This window comes from Lolium perenne, chromosome 5, assembly GCF_019359855.2.
Source record: "Lolium perenne isolate Kyuss_39 chromosome 5, Kyuss_2.0, whole genome shotgun sequence".
Taxonomy (NCBI): Eukaryota; Viridiplantae; Streptophyta; class Magnoliopsida; order Poales; family Poaceae; genus Lolium; species Lolium perenne.
Window position 1 is genome coordinate 160,227,166 of NC_067248.2, and position 26,870 is coordinate 160,254,035.

The following is a 26,870-nucleotide window of genomic DNA, read 5'->3' on the forward strand; positions in this document are numbered from 1 at the left end:
ACAGGTCCTGAGGGTGTATCCCTCGCCAATTTAACCAATGTAACACAAGATACATACTACAAAATATATACTGTATATTGGAAAGTTCAGATGTTGTACTTTTTAATGGTATAATTTTTGTAGTGTAAATCTTATATCATATTAGTCAAATTGACAATCTTGGGATACGCATAGGCCGTAGTAATTAATAATCATGAACATGACATTTGATCATGATTTTACACAAGAATCTGAAAATAAGCGACGTTACAACTGTGAATATATTATCTTTAGATGAGGCAGCCAAAAATCAACGGGTAATGATTGCATCCACTAAATATCACACCAGGCACATTACATCCAAAATGACCGAAAACATGTTCAAACTACTAGTACTCCATTACTCAACTACAACATTAATGACTAGGAGTACTATATAAACACACACTAGTAACAACATATGCGCTAAATTACTCAATTACAACAATAATGACAAAATCCATTATCAACATGGAAGCATAGGTCAGTTTCTGGGCTCGAACAAACTCTCCACTCTAGAAGGTAAATTACATGTATTCCAAAGCTGGACTGAGAAGAATATCTTCTGAACACTTGACAGTAGCTACTTAGCTTGACATCATGATTTGGTCACATGCCTGAAGGGCCTGGTTGGCATAGTATCTTACGTCCACATCCGGGTCCTCGCTCAGCTCGACGAGGCATGGTTTCACCGTCTTATCGACGACCTGCAAAGTTAGCATTCATGATATTCCTCAATAACACATAACTCAACTGAAAGATACTACAAAACTGGACCAAGGCAGAAGGAAATCAGGAACTCACAGATTGATCAAGGATCGGTACAAGCGACTGCAGAACTTTTGCAACATTGAACTTGATGTTCGGAACCCTGGATATTTAGAAATGTGTGAGTGAAGCCTTCAAAAAGATTGTTTTATCGATCTTTTGTCACCCACCTGTCCTTTGACGAATTAATGACGACAGGGAGCAGCTTCTGACATGTTATGTCTGCACCCATGACAGGCGCGAGCAATGAGATAGCTTGCAGGATGGTCATGCGATACAGATAATGTGGGTTGTTTATCTTCTCCAATACCTACAAAATCAAGCATGTAAATATTCAAGGCTAGTAGATATTAAATGCCATTACAGAAAGGAAAATTTGACATACTACCACACAACTAAATTATATCACTCTGTCCAATAATATAAGATGTTATGTATATTGGATGTAATAACATCTTATATTATGGGGCGGAGGGAGTAGTCAGGGACAAACTGGTTCAAGGCTTCAAGCAACACAGCGTTTGTTAGAACAGAGAGCTCTCTTTGCTACAGAGACTTGTTTCATTATGTACCTTCCGCCACCAAACTTAATTAACGTTAACATTTAGCAAGTCCTATTGTGTGTAAACTTCCACCACATATCAACAAACATAGCTTCAGGAATTGCACATCCACATCTGCTAGTATCAACCAGCACAGCTTAATAAAAGTCCAGAACACTCCACTGTGGTACAACATGTTCATTTGGCATGACACGGCTAGGTGGCTACACCTTTTGATTAAATTATATTTTTCCTTGAACTGACTGAGCAAGGGCTACACAAGTCGCAGCCCCCTCTCCCCAAACCCTAGCAGCCCCCTTCCTCCTCTTCCCTCTTGCACAGCTACAGCGAAGCCCTGCAGGATTTCTCCACCACCACCCCATCTCTACATCACCATTGTTGAAAACAAGGTCATGCGCACCCTCCTGGTGCTGCTACACCCTCATGGCCACCCTAGGCATCTCCAAGGCAGCTGATTTTCATTGTAGGATTCTTTATGACATATGGGCTTCTTGTCACATAAATATGCCAAGTGGACAGATTATGCCGCACTGGTAATTTTGGACTAAAATGAGCTACTAATACAAGTTACCACCCATGGATGTACAATTTAGTGTAGTTAGTTGACCAAAGCATGCACATTCAAGGACTGGGTGCAATGTACTCAAAAAATAACTATATTTGTTCACCTCTAGAGAGAGTACAGATTGCTGGCCTGTGTCCAAAACATGACATAATTAACGCAAAAATGGTTATTATTAATTTTCACTAGGCCATGATCGAAACTGTTGCAACCGAAAAACCAGAAACCTGCTTAAATTCAGTGCACTAGCTTTACTCATGCAAGAAAAATAATGCCTAGTGTTTATACGGTACATAACGAACCTGAGGAATTATATGTTGCATTGCCCACTCTGGACCAAACTCCTCTGCTAGGCGCTTCAGGTTATTCGCAGCAGCTTCCCTGATGGAGAAAACCTGAAATTCAAACTTTGGTTAACTATTTCTTCATTCATGGCAGTGGCAGCGTTTTGTTCATTTTGTATCAACCGTAACCACAGAAAATACCTAAACAACATAACACAGGGGGCAAATGTGATGCAAGGAAAGAACCAAATAAACTAGTGGGCTGTTGCATGGTCTATCCTTACAAGCACGTAACTGAAAGTTGCTAATTATCAGGTTCCTATCTGCTGGAGAAAAATGTTTGAGGTAATATGTCGAAATAGCATCAGTGTACTCTTGGTCATCATGTCGTTGAGTCGAGTCGAGTCGAGCTCGTGGATTTGAGTCGGCATGTCGACGATTAGGCATTGGGTGAAAATAGTAATAAATAATATATTATAGGGTAACAAATATGAAATTATACAGATATGGCATCAAATTTTCACCATATGTGACAATTTGGCCCAAAATGTATACTCTATAGCCCATTAGGCCCAATAGCCTCGACGATATAACACAACATAAAACCTAGCAGCTCCCAACACTCTCACCCTCTCCCTTCTACCGCCGCCACTACTTTCTAGACTTTCCCCACCTCTACTGCTCCTTCAGCACCCATTGCGGGAGCCCCATGGCGAGCTCCAGCAGCCCCATGGCCGGTGAGCCACTGCGAATTCCAGCAGCTGCCCAGCTCCACATCTCTGTCCACGAGCAAATCAGCCACACTACTCCCCTCTCCCGTTGACTTGCTACCTGCAGATCTGAAGTTTCTGCCCATTCTTATGCAAAAAAACTCATCTTATTCCGCCGATTTCCCCCTGGTCGAGCGGCCCAGCTAACCGCGACGATTCCCAGGCAAGCACTGCAACGCTTTTTTTTCCTGGGCACTCGCCTAATTGATAAATTCTAGGCGTCGCTCCCAGTCGTCCACCTCAGAGCGCCCGGACGAAATAGAGACGTTTAGGCGACGACTTAATAACCAAGAGTTTACTTCTTTGGTTTTCCAAATAAACTAGGGGGCTGTTGCCACGTCTATCCTTACAAGCGCCATAGTTTCAGCGTGTGTTTAGTTTTTGCCATAGTTGCCGCACTTCGTTAGCTATATGGCCAATGTGTCAAACTCATAAAACGATCTGTTGCCAACTTTTCCCACACTAGTGGTTCAGCTTTGTTGGCGACAATTTCATTGAATACCATACATTGCCTAGGCTTAATTCCAGCAAAATTAACCTCGAACGAAACATGTCATTTAGTAATCAGAATAGCATATACCTTATCTTCCAACCATTGCATGCAAAGAGCCCCGAGCTTGTCATCAAAGAACCCAACACCTAACTGACTGGCCAACAGAGGGATGTACTCAATTATTGCAAGTCGAACCCTCCAGTGCCTATCCTCTGCAAGTTCTACAATGGCCGGCAATAGAGATTGTGACAGCAAGTCAATTCCAATGACCTGAAAGATCACAACAGCCTCAGCAAACGTGAAATGAACAATGGAAAAAAAAACAGCATACATCAGTCAGTAGAGGAAGCAAATATTGATGGAGGGGATGTTACCCCCTCCATTTCTTATATTTACCATGCATGATGTTTAGGAACACACAAGATTCAACATTTCTGAATACATGATGTTTTAGAACATTGCACTTATATTTATCATGCCACTTATAACCGTTCAATGTTGTGTGTTACTTTAGTCCATACCAATAAATGGCACTGTAAATTGCAAAAGGAAGGGGTTTGTGATGGGCGGATAGCTTAAAGATATCTTAATTGGTCGAATAGACTGTATTTAAGAAACAAATCTGATGTCAGAACAGACTGTACTTTTTGCATAGGGCCCTCATATTTGTCGTGGTAAGCAAATGGTTAGATTAAAGAAGGATCACAAAAGAACCAGCTACGAACTCTAAGAAAGGGCACACCTCAATAACAAAAGATGGCACTAACCTGATTGACTTGATCAAGCTTGCTGATTATGTTGAGCCGCACATCAGGGAATTCGTCCTTCAGCAAAGAAAGAAAAATAGGAAGAAGTTGCTCAATGGTAGCATCCTGCAGAAAGAAACAGATGAAGCTGGTCAGGTTTACAAGGGTGGTGAATTGCATAGTAATTATATGAAGAGCAGAAGCTATTGGCAACAAATAATTACATTATCAAACAGATACACAGAATAAATATATTGGATTTGTAGTGACTACCGAAATAGGGATAAAAGAGTACAAGCAAGGGAAATATAGTTTCATGCTGACTGCAACATATTCAAAGACATTCCAATTTCTCAACGAAACGTCGAAACCTCCCTCCACATTGTTCAAGTTGACATGCTGAGAAGTCCAAAAGAATAATTCCAATAGGAAAGTATTTATGCATTATTCCTCGTTACAGTTTCAGTACAAATTAACAATACCAACTATTGTATGGACCAAATAATGGTGGATCAGAAGAGTACAATGAAAAATATATTTCATAAATATTCATGGGGCTAAAGCCACGAACACTGGGCACAAATTTACATTCAAATGTAACACACGTTAATGTGCCGGAAAACATGTTTGCAACACTGAAAGACAGTTCAGGAAAAAAAGTGCATCATTGCTCACACGAGTCGCACCTTTCCCAACACAGGGGCCATTCCCATAATGACTGAAGCCAAAGCTGAGCGAACATGCTGAGACGAATCCGATGATAATTCCTGCAGATACAATTGGCATGAGTGAGCCAGAAGACAATAACAGTAGAAGAATATAAATGATGTTCAGTAACTGCCATGTCCTCCCACCTTAACACATGGAAGAATGTGCTGAATTGCAAGCTGTGGACTTAATATCCTACAGAACTTCGTGACTTTCCCGGCAGCTGCTATCCGCACTTCAGCCTCATTATCACGAAGGAGACGAACATATGCAGGCACCAAGTCCGCTCTATTACCCACCACAAGAGCACATGGATCAATCGGGTTTGAATCTATTTCTTATCATATACATAAATTGCCACGTATATCCAAGTACAACTTAGAAGTCGTTTGGAAGCCAGGTTTTCATTTCATTTGTAGCATTTTGAAATGAATACATGTATTCATTTCATTTACATTGTAATTCCAGAAATGGACACTTGTTTGGTTGCCACAGGAATTGTAAATGACAGTAGAATTCAATATTGAATTTGTTTGGTTGCCACAGGAATTGTGAATGACAGGTTTCAGTTCGGAATTGTGATTACACATGGCATCATTTTGCTGGATTTCCTAAATGAAATGATGGCCCAATTCTGTGGCAACCAAACAGCTCACCTATGGAATTTTAAAATGAATTCCAGGATTCCAGGCTCAAATGATGGATACCAAACGACCTCTTACAGATATGGAAAATTTAAGTATCTTAGAATAGATGGAAAAGACAGAACTAACCTCGTAGGCTCAGGACCAACAGCCTCGCAGAGCTCATACAATTGATTGGCAACCATATAACGGACACGCCAAGATTTATCCTATCAAATAAGTTAAATGAGTGTTAGCAGTAGCACAACCATTATAGTGCACTTGGCAACAACCATAGTTGAATTAAAGAAGCAATCCTAAGTAACAATAAACCTGTAGCAGTGTATTCCAATACCCTATAAAGACTACAAAGAAATGTCAGAGATGTACCTGGGAGAAATTGACAATGACTGGAAGGATATGTGCTACACAATCTTGTGGTTCCAACAGTTTTCCAAGAGCGGCACATCCTTCAACAGCCAATAAACGTACTGAATCTTGATCTGTATATGAAGGCCAATAACAGTTTGTAATCAAGGTCTCAATAGGTTATGTATTGTACAAGATCTTGGACAAGAAAAATTCAGGAGTCCATTTTAGGACTCATATATTGATCTTTTAGTAAATTCAAGCATTTATTTTGATATATTGAAGAGTAGGAAAAGCAATATCATGCTCACAGCAAAGAAGGTTAAATAAAACAGCTTAATTTGTTTTCAGTCATCAAGGATTATCATCACAAAATTGCACGTAGTCTCGTGAAAAGAAACACAAGACCAAAACTGAGACAAGTAACAGTACCACACAAATATGCAAACTACAAGGTATGCCAAATTTAAAACTGCAATTAAGATAGAGATAAGCAACATGTAACAGATAGAACTACAGTAGTAAGCACTAAGGAGCAAGAAACTTGGTTTATCTGATATTAGATGTAAGGCACCACTCACACAAGCTCTAAGCCAACATGTGAAGTGGCACAAAATTCATATGATTATAACCATTATTATACTTAGTTCATTCCATAGGAAAAAATCATTTAACTGGAAAAGGATTTTCTGAACGTTAGCAATACATCTCAATTGGTAATACTCCCTCTGTCCCAAATTAGATGTCACCGATTTGTCTAGATTCGCATGTATCTATAAACTAAAACACGTCTAGATACACATGCGTATCTAGACAAATCTGCGACAAGTAATTCGAAAAAGAGTACTATAAATTTCTGTTAAAGTGTTAAGTGACTGATTAATTCGATCGGTCTGTCACACAGAACCAATTGAAATCCAGAACAGTTTGACAATTCATCTCCACCGCAGAATAAGAGGCCACTTGATCAGAGACATAAACACTCAGTCAACAAAACAACAGTTATGGCAAATAAGCATTTACATATTTTATTTCGCTTTTGAACAGATAGATAACTATTTGTACGAGTCGATGGATAACTATTTTATAAAATAGTACATCAAACATGCATAAGAAAGTACCATCTTGAGTCAGATCGTCGAAGATCGACATGATTTCTGTCTTCAAATGGCTCTGTTCAACAGTAGCAGCAAATTTCCCGAGGTTTGACGCAGCCGCCCTTCTGACCATAGGCATATCATCTTGACATAACTGACCATAAATGGTCCTCAGTTCTGTTTTCAATGGATCGGTGGCACTTGGGTAGGCGATATGGAAAAGACCACAGGATGATACTCGAGCTGTAAACCACTCACCAGACGCTAGCCTCTGAAAAGCATAAAGACTTGTTAAACAGACAGACATAAAGATACGAGCAGAATATAAGTGTACCCACAGAAAACAAGATACGTGTGGCCACAGAAAACAAGATACATTATATAGGAAGCACACTTGATAACAAATCAAAAGAATGTTCCCTAATTATTGGATGTCTTACCTTCACTACTGGAACGAAGAAGTCAACAATGTCATTTTCCTTCATCTGTGCACCAATACGGCACAATGACTCGACTGATTTGTCTCGGACACAAGTCTCCTCCACTGTAGACAATGTCTCCAATGGTGGGAGCAAGACATGGGCATGTTCTACACCCCCAACATAAGGAATGAAAACACCCAATTCTTCAGCCATTGCAAGAAGCACCTCATCTTCATCATCATTGTTTTCGCTGAGGAAAGGTATCAGTTCCTTCCTGGTTCTTTCTTCCCCAAGTGCCCGTGCAATTGTGGAAAGTCTTCTGATAGAGTTCAGACGCAACTGAATGTCTTCATTTTTAAGCTCATCTATCAGCACAGCAATTGGATAAAGAGGCTCATCGACCATAGCCATCAGGCTAATCAAATATCTCTACAACTGTAAACAAAGACACAACATTAGGACAATGTGACCATTCAAATTGAACACAAACAGACACGTATCTGTTCTTAGATACAAAATTGATCAAAGTCAAGACCAAGTTAAGAAGGTAGAGTTATGTTCCAATGAGGTCAACCAAATGTCCCATCAAGTGGTTAGATATGTGAACCCATTAATACGTTGCTTCCAAAATAGCATAATTAATTTAAGACAAAACATTTATGGAAAAATCTACACACAAGCACCGCACTCTGCATCTTACTGTGCGGCACGTAACCGAACCATCCATCCACATGCGGTGGACCTGGTTCGTTGGATGTACGCTGTAGCGGGGCGAGTCATCCCAAAACCAATTTGTTCGTAACTGACACATGAGGCGTGTTATTAAATGTCTACACTGTTTGCTACAACTAGGTACCTCCATGCCGCTAAGTGGTCCTATTGGTCCTGTGCGCCCAAGAGACGTGGGTGCAGGTGTGTAGCAGGCCTATTTTGCCTACGAGTACTAGTACTACTGCTTGACATGGTTCCTTCTTTTTGATTTTTTTTTTGTGGTTTTTGAAGTCGTGATTTCATAAAGCAAACTGATTCATACGTTGTTGGTTCCAAATTTTCTTGGCTTGTCTGCGACCAAAAGTCGTACATTCCAGGCTGTAGTTTTATGTAAACTAATTTGTAGTTGCATGAGAATATTCATAATTCTTGTCGCAGATTCAGATGTATCTATTCATAAAATATGTCTAGGTACATATAAATTTGTGACAAAACTATAGAACAGAGGGAGTAGCTATTTCAGGAACGCAGTAGCTGGTAGTATATAATTTATTTGGATGCTAATGAAACCCTGGAGACTTTTTAAACAATCTGGTTCATATATTAGAAAATCTGGCAATTATTCCCAACCAATCTGGTAATTATGCTGGGAATTAAACAATTTAGAAAGTGTGTAGAAGAATCTGGCAATTTTTTATTTTAAATCTTTATTTTTTTCAGAAATTCTGGCAATCATTCCTAATTAATATGGTAACTGTGTTGTAAAATCTGTTAATGGCTCTTAAGGTTCAGATAAATGTTTCGGAAAACCTGGTAACTATTTTGTAGAATTTGTTGATTGGGTATAAAATACCTGGTAACTATGTTTTAAAATACGATAAGTGTGTTAGAAAACCTGGTAGCTATCCTTGGTTAAAACATGGCAATCAAGTCTATGTTACGATTTTCCTGGCCACTTTCACCTTGGTTAAAAGGACGCAACCATATGTACGGAGTATCTTTTTTGTAGCAATCTTGTTGATTTATTTCAGAAACACACCTAGCGACCTAGGCAGCTAGTAAGTGCTTTAGTTCCTAGTAGTACTACTGTTTCTCCCTAGCTACTTTTTTCTTGGCGACCATCCCTTGACAGCGCAAGGAAATGCTTTTCTCTTTCCTGGATTTTTCTCTGTCTTGTGTTCTCTGCTAGATTCCTGACAGGATTATGGTGTCCACCGGAAAGAAAAAGGCTGTTTTACGTCGGAAGCGTCATTTTATACCCGTGTCACGACGTAGCGCGTGTTCCTGCTGCACGCTCGGAGCCTCGGGTCCTAAAGGGAACGCTCGGCGGGAAATGAGTGGAGCGGAGGGTGGTCAGCAGGGTGTCACCGGGTGCCGCACGGGTAAGCCAAATATGCGGCACCGCCGGGTAGCAAAGCCCAACATTTATTGCCTAGCAGTTACTTGTTGATTACATCAGAATGTGAAACAAAGATGTCATTTATTCTCTACGAACGGTTTTCAGGGGCAAACAATCATAATCCCATCAACGTTCAAGCGGCTGCAAAAATATCATTTTATTTTCCTATCAACAGATCTACAGCCAAGGCTGAGAACATTCTTGATTTTCCAGTCACTCCTATTTCCGTTTTCCACCTTTCTATCAACATGCTCTAGAACATTCAGACGCTAGGGAAGAACCTAAGCGCACTCCCTAACTTCCTCCTGATCGAGTGCATCTTCATCATCAGGGAAACCAATCGAACCAAAAGAGTGCAGTCCAGCCACGAACGCATCACTATATGAGAACCTACACAGCCCATCTGGGAGCTAATAGCTCTCCCAATCACCCCCAAACCAGGCTCCCCGAAGGGAACCCCTAAATCCGTCCCCAATCGCGCCGAAACCGGCGCAACCCCACCCTGTCAAGGCGGTGGAACCACGGATAAACCGAGAAACATCGCGTAACGCCGGAAGGCGGAAGCCGAAATCCTAAATTTCCGGCACCCGCGCGCGGCGGGATCATGGAGCGGGTGCGTCTGGCCGCGGCAACGGGAGCGGGCCGACCACGACTCGGAGCACAGATCTAGAAACGGGGACGGGGGAGGGGCGGGGCGGGGCGGGGGCGGAGCAGACGGGGGAGGGGAATGTCACCTCACGGGATCAGATCGGGCTTCTGCGGTGGCGCCGGTGCCGACGGTGGGCGATGAGCCGAGGAGGAAGGAGGTCGGCGGTGGGATTGTCTGGACGCTGTGGAATGGGACGCGAGGACGGGAGAATGAAGAGGGCTCCACTTTGGGCTTTGCTGGGCCGCGCCGGGCCGGGCGGGGAAACCGACATTTTTCTGAGAGGATAAATCCAAAGTCGTGTGTAGATATATATATTCCAAAAAATTGCATGATGCGAAATCTCTAGTGCTTAGTCATATTTAGTTACTCTGCTAAAAAAACTCATATTTAGTTACTATAAACTAGATATTATTACTATCCATGTATAGAATCATAAGTGCAGGAACAAAAATTTGAAAAGGAAAAGAACGAAGTAGCATGAAAAAACCGGTAACCCGAAACGCTCTAGCGTGGGTGACACAAATGAGCTCACCACCCTCGTGCCTCTCCCCTTCCTCCTCCTTCGTCCCTATCGATGCCGCAAGGCATCGCCGCTGGGCAAAACATGGGGTAGTCGGCGGCACCGGGCTATCCATCCTCCGGCGTGGGGCCTCCCGCTAGCGCGGCGCCCTGGGCTGCGTGCTGCTAGCGATGGAGAAGGGCATCGGGCGACACCATGTATCTTCGGCACGGTGTTGCCTACTTGTTACCCTCTTCTGTGATGTTGGAAGTTACTGAAGCTTGAAGTAGTTGTTCGGCATGCGCAGTTCAGTAATGAGCGACCTGGGCTGAGCTCTGAGAGGGGGACTAGAATACCGGAGTGGTGGCCCCGAATCGGTGTCGGTGTGGGATGTGCAGATTTGGCTTACTCCCGGTTGGCATGGTGCGTACGTTAGAACATGAGGTTCCATGGCCGATGTGGTCCGTGCCTGAGCTTGGTGGTCGATGCTGGAGCTACCATCGTGAAGTTCTCCATTGGAGCCTCCCAGGACTCGGTTAGGTGACGTGTTCCAGGCTAACGCCTACCACTGGCTATGGGTTGGTGCTGATGATGATGGTGCCTTGTGGCGTTGCTATACCTTCTTGGGGGGCATCATCATGCATGGAACATCGTCAATCGTTGCATTTTTCATGGTATCTCCAGGTGAAAACCCAAAGTCCTTGGAGTGAGCGGTGACGGTGTCTACATCGCTATCTTCATCAAGACGTCGCTTTGGAGTCCATGACTATCCGCAAGAGTTTTGGCGGTTGCACGTTTTTGCTACACTGGCAAGCACAAAGGAATCCGGGGCGGCGGCCCAATACGGTGGAGGAAGTCGGTGTGGAAGCCTCGGAAGGGTTGCCGAATTAGCACCAAAATGGTGGTTGGTTTGTGGCCATGGTCTTTTTCTCTCTATTTTTTTGTTCTTTTAAGGACGTAAATGCTTTTGCGCGACACATCACGTGTGCCAGTTGTTTTAGGAGTTTCCTTCTACTGAAGCCATCATTTGATGGATCTTTCAAAAAAAACATGATGGACATAAACAAAAGTAGGCACTATGAAGAATAAGTTGATATCACAAGGATATAAACAATATATTATTTCTATATAAAGTTTGATTTCTAAAACACAAAATAGGGGGAGAAAATGAAAATCGGAGGAAAAAAATGTTACTGTAATAACATCGGCAAGATATTTTCGCAACCAGCGGTCGAGGCGACCGTTCTTCGCCTTAAAAATTCATATGATGAAGACGTGTGATAGAGTGAAGTAGGATTATATCCATGGTTGTTTGAGCAAGCTTGGTTTCAACACTACATGGATTCAATCGGTCATGCGATGTGTGACTTGTGTTCGCTATGTTGTTCGTGTTAATGCAAAGCTAGCGCCACCGGTTGTACCACCATTGTATCTTGAGCGATATCTACAGAGAAAGGACACAAAGGGATATTGTGGCAAATGTGCAAGGGGAAGTTATGAAGAGCTTTCTTTTGTAGGTAAGTTAACCACCAGGGAGTAGGCAAGCTTTTGTTGAACTAGGTTGGTAATTTAGTTTCTAGATGAAGGTAAATGTGGAGAAGAGAGGTTATGGAGGGCTTTATTTGCTAGCTGAATTAGCTTAGCTGTCAGGAGTAACTAAACATCCTCTTTGTTGGACTAGGTTGGCACTTCAGAATTAGATGGTAGCAAATGTTCAAAGGGGGAGTAATATAAAGCTTCATTTAGTACCTCTCAGGAGTAAGTGAGCTTTTGTTGAAATACGTTGATAAAGTAGTTCAGTTTTCAGATGGCATGTGCCAGTTCCATGTACTTTGGTTAAAATTTTGGTGTTGTAGCCATCATGTACTCAGTATGACTGGTTGGCAAGGGACTAGACCATGAATTTCATCTAGTTGTTATCCATATGCAGTATGGTCTCCTAATAGAGGAAGAGCAATGCAAAATCTTTCTTGCCGAAAACATTAACTCTTGGACCGTCACTATGGGCAAACACAACGTCCCTTACGATTGTAGTTGTAGTATTGGTGTTCAATTTTTAGGAAAAAAAATCGTGGGAGTATAAGAGAGAAGTACAAAGTAATAAAAAGCCTTGTCGTGGAAAAGGATGCCTGCAAACTAAATTCAGGCATTTCCATGGAATCATCATAATGTGCGATATCACAATCCTATTAACTAAAATTGCTGAAGAGCGTATACTTGATAAAGCAAACTTGAAGCAGTAACTGCATATTTCCTTTGAGGTGCTCTAGAGAAGTGCAGGCTCATAGAACTCTTCACAAAGCAAACTTGAAGCAGTCATATTTCCTTTGACTTAAGTAACTTGAGAAGGGAGCTAGACCGGGTACGGAGGATTTCTGTGGGTCGTGGACCATCTTTAGAAGAGAAACGGATCATGGAGAGCATCAATGAGGTTCTTATTCAAGAAGAAATTTGGATTAAACAAAGATCTCGTGTCAACTAGCTTAACTCTGGTTTTATTGATAGGGATGTCCGTGTGTGCCATAGATCACCATGGATCTCTCATCTTTTATTCGCTGATGATAGTTTGATCTTCATTAATGTGAATGGTGCTAGTGCTGCTGGACTAAATGAAATCCTGGATATATATCACTTGGCGCGTGGATGGCAGCTCAGGATCAGCCTCATGAAAATCTTATATTCCCTGAGGAGGTTCTACCACGTGGAAACGCTCTTTAATAGAACTTTCGTTTTAACTGGTTGTGACCAAGAAACCACCGGCTTTGCTTGGTGGGCTAGGAATGCCAGACTTATCAATTTGTCTGGTAAGCTATTTGGAGCTCACATAGCTCATGCCGGATTAATCGTATTCTGGGCCGGAGCAATGAACCTATTTGAACCTATATGAACAAGGCTTGATTTTACTTCCACACTAGCACAAAGTTAATAAGGAGAAGAGTGCTATTTTCTTCGGTCCTTGTACATCTGAGACTAATAGAGTGGCAGTGAAGCAACATCTGAACATTCAGATCGAAGAATTCAGTGAAAAATATTTGGGTCTGCCTACTATTGTTGGGAAGCTAACAAGTGAGGCCTTTGAGTATATTACTGAAAGTGCAAGAAGTTGTGCGAATGGATGGGCTGAAAAGAATATTTCTTATACAGGTAAAGAAGCGTTATTGAAATCTGTGATTCAAGCTAAGCTGATCCATGATATGAGTTGTTTCCTGCTGTCCAAAGGCTCATGTAAGAAGTGCACTTCTGCTATGGGAAAATTTTGGTGGAGTGGAAATTTAGATAAAAGATCTATGCATTGGTTAGCCTGGGATAAATTGGATGTTCCGAAATCCGAAAGAGGAATAGGATTCCTTGATATGCAGGCTTTTAATGTAGCGCTGCTTGGTAAACATGCTTGGAGAATTATTATGAAACCGGATTCTTTGTGCTCTCAAGTCCTATGGACAAGATATCTTCATAACCAGAAATTAATGGATGCTTCTGCTCCAAGGGCAGCATCCAGGACCTGGAAGGCGATTTTGGCGGGAAGAGAGGCCTTGAAACTGGGACTTATAAAGCGAGTAGGCTCGGGCCAGTCAATCTCAATTTGGGAGGATAGCTGGCTACCAAACTCTGCTACAATGAGGCCGATAGGCCGGTTGGAAGACACTGATCTTGTCATGGTTAATGAGTTGATGACAGGAAAACATGAGTGGAACTAATTCGTGAGCTTTTCTTTGCCCCTGATGCTGATTCGATAATGAGTATTCCTCTAAGAAGTTCAGTGGGTGATGATTGGCTAGCATGGTCGAAGGAAAATCTGGGATATATACTGTGCGATCGGCGTATAGAGCCTTGATGGAGGCATGTCAGTCGGAGGAGGTCAGGAATAACATTTATGTGTCATCTTCATCTGACAATGATGTTGATGTGTGGAAAAGGTTGTGGAAACTTCCAGTAGTACCAAAGGTGCGTGTCTTTTGGTGGCGAGTTCTTCAAGATATTTTACATGATTATAGGACTTTGTCACGGCAACATATAATGGAAAATAGCACATGTGCTATGTGTGATGAGGACATCCATGCCACACTACTACCTCCGTCATTGCAAGATGAAGATGATGCTGCTGTGAAGCTCAAGTCAAGTGAAGTCAGGATTGGACCGATGACACGAGCTCGTGCGAAGCTACTTAAACAACATGTGAACTTGTTCCTAATTGATACTTTGATCGATGAGAACTTTATACTTCCTAAGTCGTATTACTTATGTATGATCAGGTATGAAGAGGAACCAAGCATCACACGAGGAGGAGAGAAGCAGCTGGACAAGAAGATGGACGTGAAGCTGGACATGGAGCTGGACATGAAGACATCCCATGGACGCGCGAGGGAGGAGCGGGAGGCATGCACGAGAAGAGGAGATGTAGTCCAGGCTGGCGCCAGGTCCGGTCCGACCGGCTCTGCCGCCGGACCATCCGGTCCCAGGCCCGGTCTGACCGGCTGCCACGCCGGATCCGTCCGGTCCAAACCGGGCGTGGCGCTTGTGCCAGCCGGGTGACAAGGGATTAACTTATCAATGCCTACAGATTGTAGAGTAGGGTTTTAGTCGGAAGTAGAGGGCAAGTAGATCTCAAAGGTTTCAGCCGAAAAGTACTCGACGATTATGAAAACTAGGGTTGTGTGAAACAATGAGCTGATCCTTTCTTTGTCCCTCGACTCCCCCTTATATAGGAGGCGGAGCCGAGGGATTCGTAATACACAAGTTTACAGAGTCCGGGAGGGTTTCTAACCCGTCCCGTAAAATTACAAGTCTATATTTCCTAATACAACTCTAACTTTCCTTAGTACCTACTTGGGCTTCCAATCTCCATATTCTTCAACTCATGGCCCTTCGATAAACCCCGGGTACCATCTTTGGCAGGCCCACTGGGGATGCCTATGTCAGTAGCCCCCGAGATTTTGCTTGAATCGAAGAATCAGGGAAAATCTCCAACTTTATAATCATCCAATAATTCTGTCAAATTTATCATATATCTTTGGATACGCAATTATATATTGTACAGGGATAATGGTAGTTGGGGCTAGTTCATCTGATGGATCAGGTACTAGTTAACTGCTCTAGTGGCAATCCGCAAAAACCTACTTCAAGATCACGTCCCTGGACATGATCTCGGGATACTGGTGTTAACTCGACAGGTGCCGCTTAAGGCCTTACCATTCTGTCGAGTCCCAGTCATGTTTTATCGGGTACCTAACGCGTCCGTTAGGATTTTTCTTCGTATCTGCTGATACGGAAAAAAGTAGCAAACCGACATCAGAGACGGCGCCACGCCGCTCAGAACGGATCTGGGGTCTTACCTTCGCAGAGTTTTGCGGCATTCAGAGATTATTCGCAACTTTGGCGCTCTGAGAATATATTGTTGAGTGCTTTTTCGGCTGTTGGAATAGCACATTTTATTGAGTCAACGAATGACTTATATCGTTCTCCCGATGGGAGTATATGTAGAGTTATTTGTATAACTCGAAATATGCTCACTATATTTTTTATAATTTCATCGGGCACGCGAACAGCGTTCCCGATGGGAGTAGCCCTCGAGGCTACAGCCAAGGACTTGTGCTTGGTTGTAGGCTCAACACTTTAACGCCTTATGTCGCTATATTGTCATTCTTTCTCGAGCTTTTTATTTCTATCGGGTGCGCGACCAGCGCTCCCGATGGGAGTAGCCCCCGAGGCTATGAACAAATGCTTGCTTTTGATCATAGGCTCCCGCCATTTCTATTTTGTCATACTCGAGTTTTTTCTTTCTTCCAAAGTAGCCCCCGAGCATTTGATCAAAAACTTGTATTTGATCAAAGGCTCTCGAGATAATCAATAATCTTCTGCTGCCGCCAATTTTATTAATCTTCACAGCCGAGATTTTCTCTTGGCAAGGTGACATCATTACTGACGATAGCCACGATCACTGTATCGGGAAGACGCGAGTACTGCTCTCTCTCTGTCTTGCGGGCCCAAAATCCTCATCAACTTGACACGTCGTGCAAGTGGGGGACACACGTCCTCCGCTTTTCCTGGTGCACGCACTGTAGCGCTTGTTCCTTTCCTTCACAGTGAAAATACACTTTTACCCCTTATCCACGTGTACATCATCCATCTCACAATTTTTCCATCCAACGGTGCGTCGATTCGCCAATTCTCTATTTAAGGTCTTCTTCTTCCTCCGTTCACCCTTTCGCTCGCGCCGCACCTCTGCTCTCCTCTACAAAAATCCCCCATTGCGCCCAATCACTTCCTGAGCTCAGACACACTCGAACTTTCGCCTACGCCATTGTTGATGCTGATGACGCGTGAAGCACACGTTCGTTGGGAACCCCAAGTGGAAGGTGTGATGCGTACAACAGCAAGTTTCCCTCAGTAAGAAACCAAGGTTATCGAACCAGTAGGAGATGAAGGCCACGTGAAGGTTGTTGGTGGAGGAGTGTAGTGCGGCGCAACACCAGGGATTCCAGCGCCAACGTGGAACCTGCACAACACAATCAAAATACTTTGCCCCAACTTAACAGTGAGGTTGTCAATCTCACCGGCTTGCTATAAACAAAGGATTAAATGTATGGTGTGGAGAATGATGTTTGTTTACAAAGAACGGTAGAGAACAATGATTGCAGTAGATTGTATTCAGATGTAAAAGAATGGACCGGGGTCCACAGTTCACTAGTGGTGTCTCTCCAATAAGCAATAGCATGTTGGGTGAACAAATTACAGTTGGGCAATTGACAAATAGAGATGGCATAACAATGCACATACATATCATGATGACTAATATGAGATTTACTTAGGGCATTACGACAAATAACATAGACCGCTATCCATCATGCATCTATGCCTAAAAAGTCCACCTTCGGGTTAGCATCCGCACCCCTTCCAGTATTAAGTTGCAAACAACAGACAATTGCATTAAGTATGGTGCGTAATGTAATCAACACAAATATCTTTAGACAAAGCATTGATGTTTTATTCCTAGTGGCAATAGCACATCCACAACCTTAGAACTTTCTGTCACTGTCCCAGATTCAATGGAGGCATGAACCCACTATCGAGCATAAATACTCCCTCTTGGAGTCACAAGTATCAACTTGGCCAGAGCCTCTACTAGCAACGGAGAGCATGCAAGATCATAAACAACACATATATGATAGATTGATAATCAACTTGACATAGTATTCCATATTCGTCGGATCCCAACAAACACAACATGTAGCATTACAAATAAATGATCTTGATCATGATAGGCAGCTCACAAGATCTAACATGATAGCACGAGAGGAGAAGACAACCATCTAGCTACTGCTATGGACCCATAGTCCAAGGATGAACTACTCACACATCAGTCCGGAGGCGATCATGGTGATGTAGAGTCCTCCGGGTGATGATTCCCCTCTCCGGCAGGGTGCCGGAGGCGATCTCCTGAATCCCCCGAGATGGGATTGGCGGCGGTGGCGTCTCTTGAACTTTTCTCGTATCGTGGCTCTTGGTAATAGGGTTTTCGCGACGGATGGAATAAATAGGCGGAAGGGCAGAGTCGGGAGGCGCCCAAGGGGCCCACACCATAGGGCGGCGCGGGCCCCTCCTTGGCCGCGCCGCCAGGTGGTGTGGCCACCTCGTGGCCCCACTTCGTATCTCCTTCGGTCTTCTGGAAAGCTTCGTGGAAAATAAGACCCTGGGCTTTTGTTTCGTTCAATTCCGAGAATATTTCCTGTGTAGGATTTCTGAAACCAAAAACAGCAGAAAATAGGAACTAGCGCTTCGGCATCTTGTTAATAGGTTAGTGCCGGAAAATGCATAATAATGATATAAAGTGTATATAGAACATGTGAGTATTGTCATAAAACTAGCATGGAACATAAGAAATTATAGATACGTTTGAGACGTATCAGATGCCACCACGCTCGCGGCTCACCAGGCACAGCACACCGGAGTCAAAGATGGCGGCGGAAGATCTTGAGTGGGAGAGATCCAAGATCTCCAACCAAGACCTGAACCTAATGAAGAAACTCGGGTTCATGAAGAAGAAGGGCGCGCTGCGCTTCCCCAGCGAGGAAAGCTATCCATCGCCTCCTATCGAGTATCGGGTCAGTTTTGTTGACCACCATATTCGCGGCCTCTCTACCCCCATTCACGATTTCCTCCGCGGTCTTCTCTTTGTCTACGGGTTGCAGCTGCATCAGCTAACTCCCAATTCCATCCTCCACGTCTCTATTTTCATTACCCTCTGCGAGTGCTTCCTCGGAGTCCAACCTAATTGGGCTCTGTGGAAGCGCATCTTCTGCCTCCGCCGCAATGGCTCCCACAACATCGCCTACAACATAGGCGGTGTTGTTATTTGCGTTCGCCCTGACGTCGAGTACTTTGACGTCAAATTCCCTGACTCCGTCCAAGGGTGGCGCAAAAGATGGCTTTATGTGCATGAAGAAAGCTCCGACTTGTTGGAGTACAACATAGCTCCTTTCGATGGAGGTGCCAAGATTCTTCGTCGCCGATCCTGGGATGTTGAAGCCACCGAAGAAGAAAAAATGGCGACAGAAGCACTGATGTCCCGTATCCACGAGCTTCAAAATACCTGTGGCAAGGAATTGTCGGGTATCCAGATTACAACATACTTCCTTAGGATTAGAGTGCAGCCTTTACGAGCTCGCAAAAATCCCCTTTGGATGTATGCTGGCGAAGAAGATGTCGACAGGCTCTCCCAAGACCTTTCTGTAAAGGACTTGGAAAAACTTATCCGAAGGATTTCATCGCTCAGCAAGAAAGATGCTATTCCATCCTCTTGCCGCGTGGAGCCATACAGTGGCACCAACGCCCTCCCCGAGGTAATTTTTTTCTCGACTACTATTTTGTCCTCTCGACTTTTTTAATATTTGTTGGCTACTATTTTGCTCACCTTCCTTGTGTAACTTCTTATCGACATTCCTTGTCTTTGTAGAATCATCCAGTTCTAGCTTCTCTTCCTCCTCTTCCTGAAGGTGGAGAAGTCGAAGAACGGGCTGTTGTCACCGACGACAAGCAGGGTACTTCTCGCCCTGAGAGTGAAGTCGCGGGTTCTCACAAATCTGCAGCTTCCTCTGAAAGAGAAGTTGATTCTGAAGCCACCGAGTTGGCACACTCCCTCCCGTCTGCTGTTTCTCCAAGGAACAAGAGAGAAAGGGACGAAGTTGCCGATTTCGGCACCTCCAAATCCGGCGCACCTCCTGCCGAAGAAGTTGTTCCTACTGAAGAAAGGACGACTTTCAACCCTTACAAAGATGCCTGCTTGCGCACAGTTGATGTGGCGTAGTAGCTTCCTTGTGACGGTAAAGCACTCGTCCGTTGGGAACCCCAAGAGGAAGGTATGATGTGTACAGCAGCAAGTTTTCCCTCAGTAAGAAACCAAGGTTTATCGAACCAGTAGGAGCCAAGAAGCACGTTGAAGGTTGATGGCGGCGAGATGTAGTGCGGCCCAACACCAGGGATTCCGGCGCCAACGTGGAACCTGCACAACACAACCAAAGTACTTTGCCCCAACGAAACAGTGAGGTTGTCAATCTCACCGGCTTGCTGTAACAAAGGATTAGATGTATAGTGTGGATGATGATTGTTTGCAGAAAATAATAGAACAAGTATTGCAGTAGATTATATTCGATTAAAAGAATGGACCGGGGTCCACAGTTCACTAGAGGTGTCTCTCCCATAAGATAAATAGCATGTTGGGTGAACAAATTACAGTTGGGCAATTGACAAATAGAGAGGGCATGACAATGCACATACATGATATGATGAGTATTGTGAGATTCAATTGGGCATTACGACAAAGTACATAGACCGCTATCCAGCATGCATCTATGCCTAAAAAGTCCACTTTCAGGTTATCATCCGAACCCCTTCCGGTATTAAGTTGCAAGCAACAGACAATTGCATTAAGTATGGTGCGTAATGTAATCAATAACTATATCCTCGAACATAGCATCAATGTTTTATCCCTAGTGGCAACAGCACATCCACAACCTTAGAATTTTCTGTCACATCGTCCTGCATTTAATGGAGGCATGAACCCACTATCGAGCATAAATACTCCCTCTTGGAGTTACTAGCAAAAACTTGGCCAGAGCCTCTACTAACAACGGAGAGCATGCAAGATCATAAACAACACATAGGTAATAGATTGATAATCAACATAACATAGTATTCTCTATCCATCGGATCCCAACAAACACAACATATAGCATTACAGATAGATGATCTTGATCATGTTAGGCAGCTCACAAGATCCGACAATGAAGCACATGAGGAGAAGACAACCATCTAGCTACTGCTATGGACCCATAGTCCAGGGGTGAACTACTCACTCATCAATCCGGAGGCGACCATGGCAGTGTAGAGTCCTCCGGGAGATGAATCCCCTCTCCGGCAGGGTGCCGGAGGCGATCTCCTGAATCCCCCGAGATGGGATTGGCGGCGGCGGCGTCTCAGTAAGGTTTTCCGTATCGTGGCTCTCGGTACTGGGGGTTTCGCGACGGAGGCTTTAAGTAGGCGGAAGGGCAACGCGGGGGGCCACACGAGGGCCCCACACGCCAGGGCCGCGCGACCTAGGGCTGGGCCGCGCCGCCCTGTTGTGGCGGCGCCTCGTGGCCCCACTTCCTTTCCCCCTCGGTCTTCTGGAAGCTTCGTGCAAAAATAGGACCCTGGGCTTTGATTTCGTCCAATTCCGAGAATATTTCCTTACTAGGATTTCTGAAACCAAAAACAGCAGAAAACAACAACTGGCTCTTCGGCATCTCATTAATAGGTTAGTGCCGGAAAATGCATAATAATGACATATAATGTGTATAAAACATGTGAGTATCATTATAAAAGTAGCATGGAACATAAGAAATTATAGATACGTTTGAGACGTATCAAGCATCCCCAAGCTTAGTTCCTACTCGTCCCGAGTAGGTAAACGATAACAAAGATAATTTCTTAGTGACAATGCTACCAACATAATCTTGATCAATACTATTGTAAGCACATGTAATGAATGCAGCGATTTGAAACAATGGTAAATGACATGAGTAAACAATTGAATCATAAAGCAAAGACTTTTCATGAATAGTACTTAAAGACAAGCATCAATAAGTCTTGCATAAGAGTTAACTCATAAAGCAATAACTCAAAGTAGAGGTATTGAAGCAACACAAAGGAAGATAAAGTTTCAGCGGTTGCTTTCAACTTGTAACATGTACATCTCATGGATATTGTCAATGTAAAGTAATATAACAAGTGCAATATGCAAGTATGTAGGAATCAATGCACAGTTCGCATAAGTGTTTGCTTCTTGAGTTGGAGAGAGATAGGTGAACTGACTCAACATAAAAGTAAAAGAAAGGTCCTTCAAAGAGGAAAGCATCGATTGCTATATTTGTGCTAGAGCTTTGGTTTTGAAAACAAGAAACAATTTTGTCAATGGTAGTAATAAAGCATATGTGTTATGTAAATTATATCCTACAAGTTGCAAGCCTCATGCATAGTATACTAATAGTGCCCGCACCTTGTCCTAATTAGCTTGGATTACCGGGATTATCATCGCAATACACATGTTTTAACCAAGTGTCACAAAGGGGTACCTCTATGCCGCCTGTACAAAGGTCTAAGGAGAAAGCTCGCATTGGATTTCTCGCTTTTGGTTATTCTCAACTTAGACATCCACACCGGGACAACATAGACAACAGATAATGGACTCCTCTTTTATGCATAAGCATGTAGCAACAATTAATGTTCTCATATGAGATTGAGGATATATGTCCAAAACTGAAACTTCCACCATGATTCATGGCTTTAGTTAGCGGCCCAATGTTCTTCTCTAACAATATGCATGCTCTAACCATTAAATGAGTGGTAAATCGCCCTTACTTCAGACAAGACGAACATGCATAGCAACTCACATGATATTCAACAAAGAAATAGTTGATGGCATCCCCAGGAACATGGTTATCGCTCAACAAGCAACTTAATAAGAGATAAAGTGCATAAGTACATATTCAATACCACAATAGTTTTTAAGCTATTTGTCCCATGAGCTATATATTGTAAAGGTGAAGAATGGAAATTTTAAAGGTAGCACTCAAGCAATTTACTTTGGAATGGCGGAGAAATACCATGTGGTAGGTAGGTATGGTGGACACAAATGGCATAGTGGTTGGCTCAAGGATTTTGGATGCATGAGAAGTATTCCCTCTCGATACAAGGTTTAGGCTAGCAAGGTTATTTGAAACAAACACAAGGATGAAGTGGTGCAGCAAAACTCACATAAAGACATATTGTAAACATTATAAGACTCTATACCGTCTTCCTTGTTGTTCAAACTCAATACTAGAAATTATCTAGACCTTAGAGAAACCAAACATGCAAATCAGATTTTAGCATGCTCTATGTATTTCTTCATTAATAAGTGCAAAGTATATGATGCAAGAGCTTAAACATGAGCACAACAATGGCCAAGTATCACATTATTCAAGATATTATACCAATTACCACATATATCATTTACCGATTCCAACCATATAACAATTTAACGAAGAAGAAACTTTCGCCATGAATACTATGAGTAAAGCCTAAGGACATATTTGTCCATATGCAACAGCGGAGCGTGTCTCTCTCCCACACAATGAATGCTAGGATCCAACTTTATTCAAACAAAACAAAAAACAAAAACAAACAGACGCTCCAAGCAAAGTACATAAGATGTGATGGAATAAAAATATAGTTTCAGGGGAGGAACCTGATAATGTTGTCGATGAAGAAGGGGATGCCTTGGGCATCCCCAAGCTTAGACGCTTGAGTCTTCTTGATGTATGCAGGGGTGAACCACCGGGGCATCCCCAAGCTTAGAGCTTTCACTCTCCTTGATCATAGTGTATATCATCCTCCTCTCTTGATCCTTGAAAACTTCCTCCACACCAAACTCGAAACAAACTCATTAGAGGATTAGTGCATAATCAAAATTCACATATTCAGAGGTGACACAATCATTCTTTATACTTCTGGACATTGCACAAAGCTACTGAAAGTCAATGGAACAAAGAAATCCATCTAACATAGCAAAACAGGCAATGCAAAATAAAAGGCAGAATCTGTCAAAACAGAACAGTTCGTAAAGACGAATTTTTAACAGGCACCAGACTTGCTCAGATGAGAAAACTTAAAACTAATGAAAGTTGCGTACATATCTGAGGATCACTCACGTAAATTGGCATAATTTTCTGAGTTACCTACAGAGAATTTTACCCAGATTCGTGACAGCAAAGAAAACTGTTTCTGCGTAGTAATCCAAATCTAGTATCTTACTCCTATTAGAGACTTTACTTGGCACAACAATGCAATAAAACTAAGATAAGGAGAGGTTGCTACAGTAGTAAACAACTTCCAAGACTCAAATATAAAACAAAAGTACTGTAGTAAAAACATGGGTTGTCTCCCATAAGCGCTTTTCTTTAACGCCTTTCGCCTAGGCGTAAAGTGTATATCAAGTATTATCAAGAGATGAAGCATCAACATCATAATTTGTTCTAATAATAGAATCAAAATGTAACTTCATTCTCTTTCTAGGGAAGTGTTCCATACCTTTCTTGAGAGGAAATTGATATTTAATATTACCTTCCTTCATATCCATGGTAGCCCCAACAGTTCGAAGAAAAGGTCTTCCCAATATAATGGGACAAGATGCATTGCATTCAATATCCAAGACAACAAAATCAACGGGGACAAGGTTATTGTTAACGGTAATGCGAACATTATCAACTCTCCCCAAAGGTTTCTTTGTAGAGTTATCAGCAAGATTAACATCCAAATAACAATTTTTCAATGGTGGCAAGTCAAGCATATTATAGATTCTCTTCGGCATAACGGAAATACTTGCACCAAGATCACATAAAGCATTACAATCAAAGTCTTTGACCTTCATCTTAATGATGGGCTCCCAACCATCCTCTAGCTTCCTAGGAATAGAAGCTTCGCGATTTAGTTTCTCTTCTCTAGCTTTTATGAGAGCATTTGTAATATGTTTCGTGAAAGCCAAATTTATAGCACTAGCATTAGGACTCTTAGCAAGTTTTTGTAAGAACTTTATAACTTCAGAGATGTGGCAATCATCAAAATCCAAACCATTATAATCTAAAGCAATGGGATCATTGTTCCCAATGTTGGAAAAAATTTCAGCAGTTTTATCATAGGCAGTTTCAGTAGTTTTAGCAGTTTCAGGCAGTTTTTCGCGCTTTGTATTAGAAGTGGAAACATTGCTAACACCAATTCTTTTATTATTATTAGTAGGAGGTGCAGCAACTTGTGTAGCATTAGCATTACTAGTGGTGGTAATAGTCCAAACTTTAGCTACATTATTCTCTTTAGCTAGTTTTTCATTTTCTTCTCTTTCCCACCTAGCATGCAGTTCAGCCATTAATCTTATATTCTCATTAATTCTAACTTGGATGGCATTTGCTGTAGTAACAATTTTATTTTCATTATCCCTATTAGGCATAACTTTCAATTTCAAAAGATCAACATCAGCAGCAAGACTATCAACTTTAGAAGCAAGTATATCAATTTTCCCAAGCTTTTCTTCAATAGATTTGTTAAAAGCAGTTTGTGTACTAATAAATTCTTTAAGCATGGCTTCAAGTCCAGGGGGTGTATTCCTATTATTGTTGTAAGAATTCCCATAAGAATTACCACAGCCGTTGCCATTATTATAAGGATATGGCCTATAGTTGTTACTAGAATTGTTCCGGTAAGCATTGTTGTTGAAATTATTATTTTTAATGTAGTTTACATCAACATGTTCTTCTTGAGAAACCAATGAAGCTAATGGAACATTATTAGGATCAACATTTGTCCTATCATTCACAAGCATAGACATAATAGCATCAATCTTATCACTCAAGGAAGAGGTTTCTTCGACAGAATTTACCTTCTTACGTTGTGGAGCTCTTTCAGTGTGCCATTCAGAGTAATTAATCATCATATTATCAAGAAGCTTTGTTGCTTCACCAAGAGTGATGGACATAAAGGTACCTCCAGCAGCTGAATCCAATAGGTTCCGCGAAGAAAAATTCAGTCCTGCATAAAAGGTTTGGATGATCATCCAAGTAGTAAGTCCATGGGTTGGGCAATTTTTAACCAAAGATTTCATTCTTTCCCATGCTTGTGCAACATGCTCAGTATCTAATTGTTTAAAATTCATTATGCTACTCCTCAAAGATATAATTTTAGCAGGGGGATAATATCTACCAATAAAAGCATCCTTGCATTTAGTCCATGAATCAATACTATTCTTAGGCAGAGATAGCAACCAATCTTTAGCTCTTCCTCTTAGTGAGAAAGGGAACAATTTTAATTTTATTATGTCACCATCTACATCTTTATACTTTTGCATTTCACAAAGTTCAACAAAATTATTGAGATGGGCAGCAGCATCATCGAACTAACACTGTAAAAATTGCTCTCGCATAACAAGATTCAAGAAAGGTGTTTAATTTCAAAGAATTCATTGTAGTAGCGGGTGGAGCAATAGGTGTGCATAAGAAATCATTATTATTTGTAGTTGTGAAGTCACACAACTTAGTATTCTCAGCAGTATTCATTTTAGCAACAGTAAATAAAGTAAACTAGATAAAGTAAATGCAAGCAACTAATTTTTTTTGTGTTTTTGATATAGCAAACAAGATAGTAAATAAAGTAAAACTAGCAACTAATTTTTTTGTGTTTTGATTTAGTGCAGCAAACAAAGTAGTAAATAAAATAAAGCAAGACAAAAACAAAGTAAAGAGATTGCGATGTGGAGACTCCCCTTGCAGCGTGTCTTGATCTCCCCGGCAACGGCGCCAGAAAAAGAGCTGCTTGCGCACGCTGATGTGGCGCAGTACCTTCCATGTGACTGTAAAGAACTCGTCCCTTGGGTACCCCAAGAGGCAGGGAGGATGTTTACAGCAGCAAGTTTTCCTTCGAAGAAACCAAGGTTTATCGAACCAAAGAGGGAGCCAAGAAGCACGTTGAAGGTTGATGGCGGCGAGATGTAGTGCGGCCCAACACCAGGGGATTCCGGCGCTAACGTGGAACCCGCACAACACAACCAAAGTACTTTGCCCCAACGAAATGTGTGAGGTTGTCAATCTCACCGGCTTGCTTTGTAACAAAGGATTAGATGTATAGT

General features: G+C 42.3%; 1 protein-coding gene across 2 annotated transcripts; it reads right to left on the reverse strand.

Annotated features, from left to right (window-relative positions):
• Positions 1 to 289: 289 nt before the first annotated feature.
• Positions 290 to 10,425, reverse strand: LOC127300389 (uncharacterized). 2 transcript variants are annotated; one of them, XM_051330496.2, is made up of 13 exons: positions 10,268 to 10,425; positions 7,442 to 7,858; positions 7,026 to 7,272; positions 5,926 to 6,038; positions 5,686 to 5,765; positions 5,059 to 5,200; positions 4,891 to 4,971; positions 4,226 to 4,330; positions 3,546 to 3,728; positions 2,214 to 2,306; positions 957 to 1,096; positions 823 to 889; positions 290 to 713 (listed from the first exon to the last, which is right to left on the reverse strand). In XM_051330496.2, exons 2-13 carry the CDS (start codon positions 7,832 to 7,834, stop codon positions 606 to 608), a joined length of 1,752 nt encoding a protein of 583 aa, XP_051186456.1. In that variant the 5' UTR covers positions 7,835 to 7,858; positions 10,268 to 10,425; the 3' UTR covers positions 290 to 605. The 2 variants fall into 2 exon arrangements, with proteins under 2 accessions (XP_051186456.1, XP_051186455.1); XM_051330495.2 differs by having other exon boundaries at positions 290 to 725.
• Positions 10,426 to 26,870: the final 16,445 nt, after the last annotated feature.

Bases quoted from the DNA above. Each gene is read 5' to 3' on its own strand.
- LOC127300389 (XM_051330495.2), bottom strand. From the start codon at position 7,834: ATGGCTATGGTCGATGAGCCTCTTTATCCAATTGCTGTGCTGATAGAT. The intron at 7,273-7,441 runs GTAAGACATCCA...TATGCTTTTCAG, and splicing joins TCTTCGTTCCAGTAGTGAAG to AGGCTAGCGTCTGGTGAGTG. The intron at 1,097-2,213 runs GTTCGTTATGTA...TTGATTTTGTAG, and splicing joins TGCAACATATAATTCCTCAG to GTATTGGAGAAGATAAACAA.